Below are 15,916 nucleotides of genomic sequence, written 5' to 3'. Positions count from 1 at the left end.
AAAATCAAGATCATCAATAAAATTAGACTGACATAAAATGAGAGGTGAACCTTTCAATTAAAAAATGTAGCTGCATCTTATTAAAATCAGAACTGAAACCATCATATAAAACTCATGCATGGGATTTAGGTTGTTCAAGAATCTTGAACAGTGTGAAATTAAGAGCTGAGTGGCTTCTATACAATCACCCGCTTGATAGGCAAACAGTTAGTTTGTCTGGCTGTCATGTGATGATTTCCTCCACCAGGTTGTTGTTTTTTTTTTTAAGCTTTTCATGAGGAGAGCGGTAAATGCAATTGGACTAATTATTTACCGAGGAGTTCTTTAGGGTGTTTTGTTTCGCCCGCGCGAGCGCAAAGTGCGGCCACATAGAGTGCCACGTCCAGGGCCAGCGGCTTTTCATATTTTTATAAACAGTTGTGACCTATTTCAGCACCCCCACCCCCCAAGTCATAAATGAATGAAAAGCTCGCTTGCGCTCCTGTTTATCGCTCTTTCCAGTTAGATTTTAACACTGATTAGATCTTATACATTAATGAGTTAATCAACCCAGATCTTATTTCAGGCGTCGCTCTGAGGAAAGCGGGCTGGGTCCGTACTTCTTTATGACGACTCATGAAATGAAGCCTCACCTGACAGTAAATATGAACCAAGTAGACGAGCTCTTTGGACTCATGGCTGTTTCGCGTCACTTCACTCTGTTCATCGCCGAGAGACAACTGAAAGACAAGACAGTAATTATGGCTTCACATTTCCATTGTTGTCACAATTTTCATGTCACATTTTCATTTGTGGACAAAAGTGTTTAGGTGTTTAAACATGTTTTTTGGAAGTAGGTTTTCATGACTCAAGATCTGGACCGCATTCCAAAACCTAGAAGACAGAACCAATAAACCAAGACATTTTCCTTTGATTTCGGACTCGCTTTTAGTGAATTTGTGTTCGTGCTGAATTTAATTAGATGTCATGTCATATTTATGATCCTAAGAGCGTCCCTCACTTTGAAGCGACTTAATGTGTGAGGATGTTACACATTAATCAGAAGGAAACAGCTAAGTTCCCCTATCGTCCCCCATTAAATTCAATCCATTGAAGACAAGCATCACATCCGTTTTTGCCAGGTACCGTATTTTCACGACTATAAGGCGCCATTAAAAGTCTTAAATTTTCTCCAAAATGGACAGGACGCCTTATGGTGCGGAGCGTCCTTTATATGCGCCGAGTTCCAAAATCTGACTGACAGCCGACACGCTGTTTATATAGAGAAAAGGCGGAAGTGACGGTGGCCAGGCATGAAAGAAGTCGGCCAATCAGGGAAGGGTGGGCGTGTATATATACATATATGGAGAGGGAGAGAGAGCGAGAGAGGGAGAGAGAGGACAGACAAGCTAGTCCGCCAATGGTGAAGGGTGGGCGTGTAAGTGGACGCCTCAAGCCAGTACCAACACTTGTATAGAGTGTGGCAATGTGCATTGTTGCAAAACAACTCCGGTTTTGGTTTCTAAGAACCCCTGAAAATAAATTTGACAAAAAGACACGCCTACGAAGCTCAGTTCAAACTTAAAGCCACCGGTTATGCTTTTGGCATGCGTCCCCATCTCACAGCAGCGGTGAAAAAAACAAGTCAAGCAAATGAACTCTGAGCTTGCCGTTATTCCCGGAGGCTTGACTAAAGAACTCCAACCGCTGGACATTGGGATCAACCGGGCGTTCAAAGTAAAGTTGCAAACGGCATGGGAACAATGGATGATCGGTGGCAAACACAACTTTACAAAGAGTGAGAGGCAGCGCTTGGCGAGTTAAGCCACAATACGCAACACGAGAGGGAACGCGGCGTTTTTGATGGATTACGGTACTTGCACAATTGTTCAATTCTTTCTACACACACACGCGCTGCCACCATGTTTCGCTCTGTTCTTTACTTTCAAATGTGGGAAAGCTTCACACGAGAGAAATGTTGACTTTGCTGTTGGTACTCCTTCTTTCCGCTCGGCAATGCGTAGCAACTCACACTAGCATGCATTCAATGACAACTGAGATGTGCAGTCCTCTGCTTCTGATACAGAGGATGAGGACTTTGATGGATTTCTGGGTGATGATTGATCGAAAAACATGAGAACATTGTACGATGGCTAAATAAAATACACCCAAACTCAGTTCTGCTTTCGTTGCCTTTTTAAAAACGTGTTTTTATCTTATCTGTATGTCTTGGCGTGCTACCGTATGCTTCAAGCTAACGTGTTAGAGTGCGCGCATGCATGCCGTATGTTTAAGCTGGCGTATGTTTTACCACTGTAAAACTGCGCCCATTCGTACGATGCGTCCTGTGTATGTGTAAAATACAGAAATGTCACGCATTACTGAGACTGCGGCCATTAGTACGATGCGTCGAATAGTCGTGAAAATACGGTATTTGCAATTGCCTTTAACAAAGGCACATTTGGGCTCATTTAAATTGTGGGGCTAGTCTGGCTCACTACACCCTGATTTGGTCGGCACGTAGCTGATCAAGGAACAGCGTAACAGAAAGCTGCATGAGCTCCGTAAACAGTGTGGGATAATAAAAGCAGAATAGCATGACACTCATCCAATTCCACAAACAAAATCTATCCATCCATCCATTTTAAACACCGCTTAGCTGTAACTGGGTCGCGGGGAGTTTTTGTAGCCTATCCCCATTGGGTTCCATCTTAAGGAAACATGGTATTCCCCTTCCACTGCAATGCAGATGACTGTCAGATCTATGTCCCACTGAGCAAGAAAGATGCCTTTGTCACATCCCGGCTCGATTACTGTAATACCCTGTACTTTGGAGTCAGCCAGTCCTCCATTAAGCGCCTTCAGCTGGTCCAGAATGCCGCTGCTCGCCTCTTGACTGGTACTCGTAAGAGGGAGCATATAACTCCTACTCTGGCATCCCTTCACTGGCTCCCCATTCATTTTAGAGTTATTTTCAAAATCCTCCTCTTTGTTTTCAAATCTCTAAATAATCTCGCGCCACCTTACCTCTCTGAGCTCATCCGCCCCTACACACCTGCCCGGTACCAAGAACTAAACTGAGGCTCAGAGGGGATCGAGGCTTTTCTGTTGCTGGTCCCTCTCTCTGGAATGTCCTCCCACTGAACATTCGGCAAGCCTCCTCGCTGCCCATCTTTAAAGCCCTCCTCAAAACCCACTTGTATTCTTTGGCGTTCGACTCAGCATGATTTTACTGCTTGGTGCTTTCTACCGCCTTTATTACCATTTCGTCTTACTGTTTATTGTGTATGTTAAATCGCTCTATGTACAGCACTTTGTGTGCAGCGATGGCTGTTTGAAAGTGCTCTATAAATACTGTTGACTTGACTTGACTTGACCTATCCCAGCTGATTTCGGGCGGAAGGCAGACTATACCCTGAAGACACACATTCACACCGTTACAGTGTGGGAAGCGATCCCACGCTGCCCGCACACAAGTCTGGTGTGTGTACCATTACACCATCAGCGACTTAACAAACAAAATATGAAACTCAAACGTACAGTGGATATAAGAAGTCTACATGTGTTCAAACAACATGGTTTTCAAAAATAAGACAGCATGACAAATATTTCAAAACGATATCCACCGCTTAGGTAACATAACATTTACAAGTCAATTGATTTGGTTGGCCTGAATCTTTTCAAGAGGCAAAGTAAAAATCCGTCCCTCCATCCATTTTCTGATCTGCTTATCCTCATCAGGGGGCTGGAACCTATCCCAGCTGTCTTCGCGCAGTAGGCGGGGGACACCCTAAACTGGTTGCCAGCCAATCACAGGGCCCGCACAGATGAACAACCATTCACACCCACAATCACACCTGGGACATTTTTAGAGTGTTCCATTTACCTGCCACGCATGTTTTTGGAATGTGGGAGGAAACCGGAGTACCCGGAGAAAACCCACACAGGCACGGGGAGAACATGCAAACTCCACTCAGGAAGGCTGGAGTGCGCCTCTGCATTGTGAGGGCGACACACTAACCAGTCGACCACCGAGCCACCTCAAAGAAAAAAATGAATGACTAAAATAATATTTTGCACAAAGGTGCTCGCCTTAAAACTGGAAGGTGGTCATGTTCGGGATTAACACATACAAACTCCTGTTAAATTGGATTCAGCAAACAGCTGAAATCATACAAAGTGCAGATGACTACAATAACCCCAAAGAAACTTCTGGTGTACAGACACTAAAACGCAAAAATCTTGTCTGAAATAGTTCTGTAATTACAGATAACGCTTTTCAGCGTTATTTTCTATTTTTTGCATCATGCATTTTTGTAAGGCCACACAGGCAACTCTAAGACCTTTGAGTGGGTTAAAAATGCTGAGTTGACAAATTATTTGAATGAGCAGATCCCGGAGTATCTGCGAGGGATTTTTTTTTTCTGTTTAGAAAGCTATTCTGCTGATGGGAATGGGAAGGTTTGGAGAATTTGGAAAATACGCTTAAATGCGAATTAAAATTCCCTTCCGGAATGAAAATATGTCAACAGGGACATTGACTGCTGCATCTTTACATCTACAACAGCCTCAAATTTTGTGTCGGATGAGGTGGCCAATCTCAATGTAGTTCATTCCAAAATCTTTTTGATGAGGTCAGTGTCAAGTGGCTCTACACCAGAGGTGTCAAACACATTTTTGTAGCTACATTGTAGTTACTGTTTTCCTTGCAGGGCTATTATGACCATAGAAAGACTTCAAGAATAACGGTTTATTCAACTATTGTTTAACTTACTGTAATGAGGCTTTGACGAATAGAAAATGATTATAATATCTCTAATATTTATTCCACATGTGAATTTGAAATGTCAGATTTTAGCAAGCATCATAGAAGTTGACATGTTTGATATGCTTTGGCGGGCCACATAAAATCATGTGGCGGGCCAGATCTGGCCCCCGCGCCTTGAATTTGACACAAGTGCTCTACACCAAATGCATCCACCCGCAACTCTGTTTTTCTAGGTATAATGGGGCAGAGTCATTATTTAAAAGAGGAAGTCTAACAATAAATAAGTCGACAGCAGGGTTCACCAACGTGGTGCAGTACAGTTAATAAAAGAAAAAGCAGACTTGACAAGATTGAAAGAATTCATATTTGACTTGGAACAAAACAGGCAACAAGGAAAAAGCCAGCAGGTTGACTCACAGCTGCACTCTCACGGCACACGCTATTAAAAGTTATTCTAAAGATACATCGAAATTTCCAGTGGTGCAGGAAACCATAAACACAAGACGGCTCAGAACAGCAATTTGATCTCCAATGGAAATAACATTATATGCGAGCAAGTGCCTCTGCTTTTAGTGAGTCGTTGGCCCACGTTACAAGCACAATGAGATTAAATAGTAATCGGACAGAAACATATTCTGAAAAGGATGTCAACCTTCATTGCAAAGGTTGGCTTACAAGTTCAAGTTCAATTCTAAAGATTCAAAATCACCCCCTCCCCACCTCCCATCTTAACTGTAAGTGGATCCATCCAAACAGAAGCACACTTAGTGGTCGATAAGGATTTATAATAAATACAAATGTGTTCAAATGTGCTATTTTGACAATGGGGAAAGGGAACAATGAATCCAAAGAAAAAGATTAAAGAGCAAGGCACTGTTTTAGCCAATAATTACATTTCAGGGCACCTCTACGACAGCAATTTGTGAGCAATATCCAAACATAATGGAAAGTATTTAAAATTCATCAGCACTACTTTTCCATCAACAAACAAGTTACTATTTCTCATGCGCATGACGTTCATAATAAAAGTCAACACACACGACTTGAGTACTCACAGCAATGTCAAGTGTGGATTTCATGCATTTGACGTCTTAGCTGCCACACTTTCCTTCCGCTTCAGGCAGTGGAGATTCACACCAACATGTTCCCCCTCCTTTAATGCCCAACACCTGTCCCCGGTCTCTTTTTCTCATCCCGCCTCACAGAGTCCAGTTTCACCCGTCCCGAGCACAATTCAAATGGGCAGGGGATGTTCAAGACTAGCTCTCCGGATTTGTTCCACAAACAATATGAGCTCTCTTGGTGACACTTTGAGAAAAGGAGAGAATAATACGTGCAGCTTTACAGGGGTAGAGGTGATGTTAAAATGGTTGATTCCATAACCGGGCAGCTTTAATCTCCTCCGTTTGGCCCTGGTAGCCATCCTGCCATTGTGATGCCCAGTGCTGATTCTTCTTCTTTCCGTTTGCTTTTGGGCTTTCTTTCTTTCTTTCTTGGCGATCGAGCGAACAATAACACGATGTGGCCAAAAATTTTAAACGGCGTCAGAAATGGAAAGCAATCCAAAACTTTGCTGCTGTTTTCTCTGCATGTGTGTTCTCTATCCCACATGCTATTCTCTCCCTTCTTCCTCCTCACCCCATGTCTGACATGCTACATCACCCCTCCCCCTTCTGTCCTCATCTTCCCCTTCCTGGTTGGTACATTCCCGGGACAAAGAGTGAGGATGGAGAGACAGAGAGAGAGAGAGAGAGAGAGAGAGAGAGAGAGAGAGAGAAAGAGAGAGAGAGAGAAAGAGAGGACATGCAATGGGGCAGGAGGGCAATGGGGGGTGAAAATAAAAAGTAAAAGTGAGGAGGAGGATGGGTGCACTTGCGGAAAAAGTCGTTCCACATGCACAGTCCTCCCTCTTGACTGCCTTCTCGCACATAGTGCTCTGAAACTCTGCAGACCACACAACACAGAATCTTAAGCGGTCCATTTCCGCCATTAAAAAGGCACTCAACTTTATAATTTAAAAAAAAAAGCCATTGATGATATTCACACAAACCAATTAAAAAGTGTCCCAACCATGCACTCAAGTTGAAAAAAAAAGTAAACAAGTGGAAACTGCAAATTCATCAGCTGTGACTAATTACTTTCCAGGAACATATGAATTTAATTACAAAAGCCTATTGCTGGGAAGATGGGTGGAAATACAGTATATGCAAATGACTGCACCCACGAGGACAACATAAGAGCCAGGAGAGGTCACTAGGCAGCTGCCCGGAACCTGCAGTGGTCACACGCTCGCTATGGTGCGTCTTGTGTGTGATTGTCCCCTTACACAATAAAAGGAGACTCTCAAGTAAGCTTCAAAAAAATAGCTGAGAAAATTGCACCGGCCTCCTTGTTTGATTTGAGGGGCTGCATGCGAATCAAATTATTCCTTGAGCACAAATCTGCTTATGATTACCAAAATGACAATCCAACGGTGACCCACTTAGTTCAGCTCTGCAATGCTCTGCTCTACCATAGATGGGTTGATGCGTCAAGTCAAGTAAAGTCAACAGTATTTATAGAGCACTTTCAAACAGCCATCGCTGCATACAAAGTGCTGTACATGGAGCGATTTAACATGCACAATAAACAGTAAGACAAATCGGTAATAAAGGCGGTAGAAAGCACCAAACAGTACAATCAAGAACAAATCTAAGTCATGCTGAGTCGAACGTCAAAGAATACAAGTGAGTTTTAAGGAGGGCTTTGAAGATGGGCACCGAGGAGGCTTGCCGAATGTTCAGTGGGAGGTCATTCCAGAGCGATACAATAAATATATAAAAACATGTGGCCTCTCAAATATATCCCAGGAGAGGCAACGTTGACCTCCCATTTTCAAATAATGCATGAAGAATTGCACCCTGTTTTTTCTCAAAGATGGGCAGATATAGTATAGTATAGCTGCTGGTTAATAAAATAAAACAATATGTGCCACATTCCACTGAACACAAGTGCATCAAGCAATATCCGGTAAACTGTTCCAGGTCTAGCCAGTGATGTTTTCTTAGGAGGTGGAGTTTGGCTAGTATGGAGAATGAAGGAAACTGCAGGTGGGCACAGGTCAAAAAAATCCAAGATGGCCGCTTGTGCGCCAGTGTGTTCGGCGACGCTCCTGCCATTTCGGGTTTTTTTACTTTTCGCAATGCTTGTTACCTCCCTAACAGCGTCTCGGTTGGTTTATGATCGCCGATCGTTGTTATTGATTCAACAACACGTCGGAGATTCGGCCGCGTTTTGGCAAGACGGTGGTGGAAAGACGCTACCTCCGTTCTTGGCTAACCTGCCGGCTGATCTCTTCCGCGTTCGCTCGCTGCCTTCACGAAAGCGCCGCCGCCGCCGCGGCAAACGCAGTGGTCAGCTCGTGAAACTGAAACGGGATCTGAGACACACTTCGATCGCTCCGGCGTGCTGTGCCCTCGACCCCGTCGCCTCGTGCTTGCTAACAGTCGTTGGCTCTCCCATCGTGCCACGGCATTTCTACCCTGCGCGCATTTCTCGGGGAGGAATTCAGCGAAACCTTTTGAGGGAATTCCCCCGGGCTCGGCGATTGACAGAGGGAAGCCCTCCCATTGCTACTTCCACAAGGATCGCGTTGTTAAACGCCCGGTCGCTGACGAACAAGACCCATATTCTGAGGGAGTATTTTCTTTCCAATGACTTGGATTTTCTGTGTCTGACGGAGACTTGGGCAGGTACCGGTGAGTACAAAGCTTTGATTGAATTGTTACCACCTGACTGTGATTTCCTCGATACCCCGAGGACATCAGGACGTGGTGGAGGTACGGTAAGCAGTTTTTAAGAACAATTTCAAATGTAAACGGTGCACATTCACCACATCTGCCAACAGCTTTGAAGCAACCTTCTTTGAAGTTGGTCGTGTTTTCCCGGTGCTTTGTGCTGTCATTTACCGTCCTCCTAAATACAACAAAGACTTTTTAAGCGACTTTTCAAGCTTTCTTGCGGAAATCAGGCTGAGATATGATCGTATTCTCCTAATGGGGGATTTTAATATCCATGTATGTTGTCCGGAAAAAACGCTAGCAAAAGACTTCTTAAGACTTATCGACTCTTTTAATTTTGTGCAGTATGTGACCAGCCCGACACACGAACAAGGACATATTTTAGACCTTGTCCTTGCTCATGGTATAACGGTGTCAAATCTGGAAGTCCTTGAAAATGGAATTTCTGATCACATGGCAGTTTTATTTGACGTAGTCTTATCGCATGCTGCTGTGAAATCTGGCGCTCCTAGTTGTAAACGCCGAATTTTTAACCCTCACACTGCTAGTCGTTTCTCTGATGCCTTTAATAACCTTTGCGTACCCTCGTCTAACACAGAGGAACTCACCTCTTGGTTCGACTCGTCATGCCGGGCCATCCTGGATTTGGTGGCTCCTTCAAAAATTGTGCTGCCAAAGCCTAAACCCGAGCCATGGTTTAACGACATTACCCGCGCAGCTAGGCAGGAGTGTCGCAAAGCTGAACGCAAGTGGAAAAGAGACAAATTGCATGTCTCTTCTCAAATTTGGAAAGACAGCTGGCGTAACTACCAGCTCACAGTAAAAGAGGCCAAAAGAGAATATCTGTCGGACCTTATTCTAGCCAACCGTCACAACCCTCGTGCACTATTTAAAACGATAGATTCTGTACTCAAACCCCTTCTGCCTACTTGCTCGGATTCTTCAGCCGAGATGTGCAACAGATTCCTTCAGTTCTTTATTGATAAGGTCTCTACAGCTAGGATTCCGGTCCCAAATACCGCATCTGACCCCTCTGTCCATGTTCCATGTTCAGCTGTCCTAAATTCTTTTGATACTGTGTCCTTGGCGCTTTTGGAGGATGTAGTTCGCCAGACGAAGCCATCTGGCTCCCCTTGCAACTCTCTTCCCCCACGCTTCTTTCAGGAGGTTCTCCCGAGTGTTGGTGCATCGGTCTTGGATATCATCAACAGCAGCCTTTCTTCTGGTGTAGTTCCTCAACAGTTTAAACATGCTGTGGTCCAACCCTTGATCAAGAAACCTGGTCTTGATCCAGATGAGCTGTCAAGTTACAGACCCATTTCCAAACTGCCTTTCATTTCCAAAATTCTGGAAAAAGTGGTGCACATGCAGTTGAAACTTTTCTTGGATGAACATAACATCTTGGAGGTCTTCCAGTCAGGTTTCAAGACGATGCATAGCACGGAGTCAGCCCTGTTACGCGTTTCTAATGACATCCTCCTGGCAAATGACTCTGGAGACCACGTGTGTCTGGTTTTATTGGACTTAACTGCAGCATTTGATACAGTGGATCACAGTGTTCTGCTGACTCGTTTGCAGCACTTGGTGGGCATTGGCGGGAGTGCTCTTGATTGGTTTAGGTCCTATCTAGCTGACAGGACCTTTTGTGTCAGCCTTGGCTGCTCTGAATCACGCACTGCTCCCCTGTCATGTGGTGTTCCACAGGGCTCAATTCTGGGGCCTCTGCTGTTCTCGCTGTATCTGCTCCCATTGGGTTCCATCTTAAGGAAACATGGTATTCCTTTCCACTGCTATGCAGATGACTGCCAGATCTATGTCCCACTGAGCAAGAAAGACACCTTCTCATTAAGGCCACTCCTATCCTGTCTGGAAGAAATCAAAACCTGGATGGCACAAAATTTCTTGAAGTTCAACGAAAAGAAGACAGAGGTGATATTGTTTGGCCCCAGTGGACCTTGTACATTCCATCCTGTAGACTTGGGCCCCCTATCTCCTTATCTGAAATCAACGGTCTCAAACTTGGGACTTAAACTGGACAGTGATTTCAAACTCGATCGGCAAATTGGTGCCGTTGTTAAATCCAGCTTCTTTCACCTTAGACAGCTGGCCAAAATATAACCTTTCCTCTCACATGAACACTTTGAGACAGTAATTCATGCCTTTGTCACATCCCGGCTCGATTACTGCAACGCCCTGTACTTTGGAGTCAGCCAGTCCTCCATCAAGCGCCTTCAGCTGGTACAGAATGCCGCTGCTCGCCTCTTGACTGGTACTCGTAAGAGGGAGCATATAACTCCTACTTTGGCATCCCTTCACTGGCTCCCCATTCATTTTAGAATTATTTTTAAGATCCTCCTCTTTGTTTTCAAATCTCTGAATAATCTCGCGCCACCTTACCTCTCTGAGCTCATACGCCCCTACACCCCTGCCCGGCGCCTCAGGTCTGTGGACCAGTCTTTGCTAGACGTACCAAGAACTAAACTGAGGCTCAGAGGGGATCGAGCCTTTTCTGTTGCTGGTCCATCTCTCTGGAATGACCTCCCACTGAACATTCGGCAAGCCTCCTCGCTGCCCATCTTTAAAGCCCTCCTCAAAACTCACTTGTATTCTTTGGCGTTTGACTCAGCATGACTTAGATTTGCTCTTGATTTTACTGCTTGGTGCTTTCTACCGCCTTATTACTTATTACTTATTACTGATTCGTCTTACTGTTTATTGTATATGTTAAATCGCTCCATGTACAGCACTTTGTATGCAGCGATGGCTGTTTGAAAGTGCTCTATAAATACTGTTGACTTGACTTGACTTGACTTGACAAAACATGAAAAAGAAAAGCTTGCAGCTCTCCGTCTTTGAAACATATTGAAGCATATTTGTCACATTTTTATCTTAGATCATTCATTCATTCATTCATTCATCTTCCGTACCGCTTGATCCTCACTAGGGTCGCGGGGGGTGCTGGAGCCCATCCCAGCCGTCTCCGGGCAGTAGGCGGGGGACACCCTGAAGTGGTTGCCAGCCAATCGCAGGGCACACAGAGAAGAACAACCATCCACGCTCACACTCACACCTAGGGACAATTTAGAGTGTTCAATCAGCCTGCCATGCATATTTTTGGAATGTGGGAGGAAACCGGAGCACCCGGAGAAAACCCACGCAGGCCCGGGGAGAACATGCAAACTCCACACAGGGAGGCCGGAGCTGGAATATCTTCGATCACTACTTCCCAAATAGGCTGGCATTGCACATGAGTGTCCCATGAGAGATGATTGGGGATGTCGTGGGAAAACTATTCAAATTTGACTTCATTTGTCAGAAAATTATTTATAAATGATAAAAATATATTTTTTCATCGGCCTCTCCCAGCAATGTGTAGCAATAGGGAGAACAATTAAATTTGGTGTCAGAAGGTACAATACACATGTGTATCCACCTGTTGCTATTCATTCAATAAGTCATGGTTACATCAACTTGGTGTATCATAATTTGCTGTGATAATTTACTGCGAATAATATGCAGTTATGTGCCAAAGAAAAAAAAGATCCAAAATCCAGGAGTAATAAGGGTCCCGAAAAAAAAAACGCCACTTTGCTGTTGACTTTGCAAAAAGCAGGGGTGGTCACACTTTTCAGAATGCAAGTGACTTATGAAATGACCAATAATAAACGAGTGATCAACCCACGGTATTTACTGTATTTGTTTATTTGAAAATATACTGTATTTTTCGTTCTATAAGGCACTTTAGATTTTAAGGCGCACCTTCACTGAATAGCCTATTTTAAGGCTGTTGTCATATATCGGGCGCACTACATTACAAGGCGCATAGAATAGAAGCTAAAATAGTTGCTGTGATGTCGATATGCATCCACTAGATGGAGCTATGCTAAAGTGAATACAATACAATACAGCTTTATATATACAGAACCTTCACAACCGCTGCAGCTGTAACAAAGACATAAGAACTGGTCACAAGCACAGACATGAAATATATAAATAAAAACAAATTAAAAAAATAATAAATGAAAGACAAAAGTCATGCTGACAACTGATTCAACAAAAAGGCACACAAACTTTGTGGGCTAAATAGGGCTAAATATCCTTAGAAGTCTTGCTTGTCTCCTTCATTCATTTAGTCAGTAGTTAACTAAGCTTTTGGTTTTATCTTCGTAAAGTACTTGCTTGTCTGTTTGAGTGTGTGTTGGCGAATGCACATGTCAATTAGTGTTAGGCAGAACCCTTTTAGGTTACAATTGGTTCCTGCTAATAATCACCACTAGATAGCATAGGAACACTAACAGGGAAACAACTCAATAGGGAATATCAAGAGATTGATACACCATATATAAGGTGCATCGGATTACAATATAGGGTGTACTATCGGATTTTGGGAAAATTGAATGCTTTTAAGTGCGCCTTCTTGTGCGGAAAATATGGTAATTAGAATTATTTTTAAGTACAATATACAGTATATTGGTGTACGTAGCATAACATTGTGTACCCAAATTACACAATATGACTGGTGTACACCCCTCCGTGAGTCGTCACCTTACCGTGGTGGAGGGGTTTGTGTGTCCCGATGATCCTAGAAGCTAAGTTGTCTGGGGCTTTATGCCCCTGGCAGGGTCACCCATGGCAAACAGGTTCTCGGTGAGGGGCCAGACAAAGCACGGCTCAAAAGACCCCAATGATGATTACGATAAATGGATCTCGGTTTCCCTTGCCCGGACGCGGGTCACCGGGGCCTCCCTCTGGAGCCAGGCCTGGAGGTGGGGCTCGTTGGCAAGCGCCTGGTGGCCGGGCCTACACCCATGGGGCCCGGCCGGGCACAGCCCGAAGAGGCAACGTGGGTCCCCCTTCCCATGGGCTCACCACCCATGAGAGGGGCCAAAGGGGTCGGGTGCAATGTGAGCTGGGCGGCAGCCAAAGGCGGGGACCCTGGCGGTCCGATCCTCGGCTGCAGAAGCTAGCTCTTGGGACATGGAATGTCACCTCTCTGGCAGGGAAGGAGCCCGAGCTGGTGTGTGAGGCAGAGAATTTCCGACTGGATATAGTCGGACTTGCCTCCACGCACAGCCTGGGTTCTGGTACCAGTTCTCTCGAGAGGGGTTGGACTCTCTTCCACTCTGGAGTTGCTCACGGTGAGAGGCGCAGAGCAGGTGTGGGCATACTCATTGCCCCCCGGCTCAGTGCCTGTACATTGGGGTTCACACCGGTAGACGAGAGGGTTGCCTCCCTCCACCTTCGGGTGGGTGGACGGGTCCTGACTGTTGTTTGTGCATATGCACCAAACAGCAGCTCAGCATACCCACCCTTTTTGTAGTCCCTGGAGGGTGTGCTGGAGAGTACTCCTGCTGGGGACTCCCTTGTTCTGCTGGGGGACTTCAATGCTCACGTGGGCAATGACAGTGAGACCTGGAGGGGCGTGATTGGGAGGAACGGCCCCCCCGATCAGAACCCGAGTGGTGTTTTGTTATTGGACTTCTGTGCTCGTCACGGATTGTCCATAACGAACACCTTGTTCAAGCATAAGGGTGTCCATATGTGCACTTGGCACCAGGACACCCTAGGCCGCAGTTCGATGATCGACTTTGTAGTTGTATCATGGGATTTGCGGCCGCATGTTCTGGACACTCGGGTGAAGAGAGGGGCGGAGCTGTCAACTGATCACCACCTGGTGGTGATTAGGCTACGATGGTGGGGGAAGATGCCGGTCCGTCCTGGCAGACCCAAACGTATTGTGAGGGTTTGTTGGGAGCGTCTGGCGGAATCCCCTGTCAGAAGGAGTTTCAACTCCCACCTCCGACAGAGCTTTTCCCATGTTCCGGGGGAGGCGGGGGACATTGAGCCCGAGTGGACCATGTTCCGTGCCTCTATTGTTGAGGCGGCCAATCTGAGTTGTGGCCGTAAGGTGGTTGGTGCCTGTCGTGGCGGCAACCCCCGTACTCGCTGGTGGACACCAGCAGTAAGGGATGCCGTCAAGCTAAAGAAGGAGTCCTATCGAGCCTTTATGGCCTGTGGGACCCCAGAGGCAGCTGACGGGTATCGATTGGCCAAGCGGGCCGCGGCTTCGGTGGTCGCCGAGGCAAAAACCAGAGCGTGGGAAGAGTTCGGTGAGGCCATGGAAGCCGACTTCCGGACGGCTTCGAGGAAATTCTGGTCCACCATCCGACGTCTCAGGAGGGGGAAGCAGTGCACCACTAACACTGTGTACAGTGGGGATGGGGCGCTGCTGAATTCGACTCGGGACGTTGTGAACCGGTGGGCAGAGTACTTCGAAGACCTCCTCAACTCCACCAACACGCCTTCCTTGGAGGAAGCAGAGCCTTGGGACTCTGAGGTGGGCTCTCCTATCTCTGTGGTTGAAGTCACCGATGTGGTTAAAAAGCTCCTCGGTGGCAAGGCCCCAGGGGTGGATGAGATCCGCCCGGAGTTCCTCAAGGCTCTGGATGTTGTGGGGATGTCCTGGTTGACACGCCTCTGCAACATCGCGTGGACAACAGGGAGAGTGCCTCTGGATTGGCAGACCGGGGTGGTAGTCCCTCTTTTTAAAAAGGGGGACCGGAGGGTGTGTTCCAACTACAGAGGGATCACACTCCTCAGCCTCCCTGGTAAGGTCTATTCAGGGGTGCTGGAGAGGAGGGTCCGTCAGGAAGTCGAGCCTCAGATTGAGGAGGAGCAGTGTGGTTTTTGTCCCGGCCGTGGAACAGTGGACCAGCTCTACACCCTTAGCAGGGTCCTCGAGGGTATGTGGGAATTCGCCCAACCAGTCTACATGTGTTTTGTGGACTTGGAGAAGGCGTTTGACCGTGTCCCTCGGGGAGTTCTGTGGGGGGTGCTTCGCAGGTATGGGGTACCGAACCCCCTGATACGGGCTGTTCGGTCACTATACCACCGATGTCAGAGTTTGGTTCGCATTGCCGGCAGTAAGTCGGAATCGTTTCCAGTGGGGGTAGGACTCCGCCAAGGCTGCCCTTTGTCACCGATTCTGTTCATAACCTTTATGGACAGAATTTCTAGGCGCAGCCGAAGCGTTGAGGGAGTCCGTTTTGGGGGCCTCAGTATTTCATCCCTGCTTTTTGCAGATGATGTGGTGCTGTTGGCTCCTTCAAACGGGGCTCTCCAACTCTCACTGGAGCGTTTCGCAGCCGAGTGTGAAGCGGTTGGGATGAAAATCAGCACCTCCAAATCTGAAACCATGGTCCTCAGTCGGAAAAGGGTGGAGTGCCCCCTCCGGGTCGGGGAGGAGATCTTACCCCAAGTGGAGGAGTTCAAGTATCTTGGGGTCTTGTTCACGAGTGGGGGTAGGAGGGAGCGGGAGATCGACAGGCGGATCGGTGCAGCGTCTGCTGTGATGCGGACGTTGTATCGGTCTGTCCTGGTGAAGAAGGAG

General features: G+C 46.4%; 1 protein-coding gene across 6 annotated transcripts in view; it reads right to left on the bottom strand.

Moving 5' to 3' along the window:
• Positions 1-15,916, bottom strand: part of arhgap32b (Rho GTPase activating protein 32b) — a 115,275-nt gene that overhangs the window by 42,511 nt on the left and 56,848 nt on the right. For 5 of the 6 annotated variants that reach the window (XM_052046205.1, XM_052046208.1, XM_052046209.1 and 2 more), the window contains one exon: positions 633-719. In XM_052046205.1, coding sequence (XP_051902165.1) covers positions 633-719 — 87 coding nt within the window. Of the gene's footprint in view, positions 1-632; positions 720-5,802; positions 6,414-15,916 lie in introns of those variants that run through there. The other variant, XM_052046210.1, reaches the window with a different exon arrangement.

The sequence above is a fragment of the Hippocampus zosterae genome, chromosome 16, assembly GCF_025434085.1.
Source record: "Hippocampus zosterae strain Florida chromosome 16, ASM2543408v3, whole genome shotgun sequence".
Classification (NCBI taxonomy): domain Eukaryota; kingdom Metazoa; phylum Chordata; class Actinopteri; order Syngnathiformes; family Syngnathidae; genus Hippocampus; species Hippocampus zosterae.
Note: the sequence above shows the minus strand (reverse complement) of the source record. Positions and strands in the feature narration are given on the sequence as shown.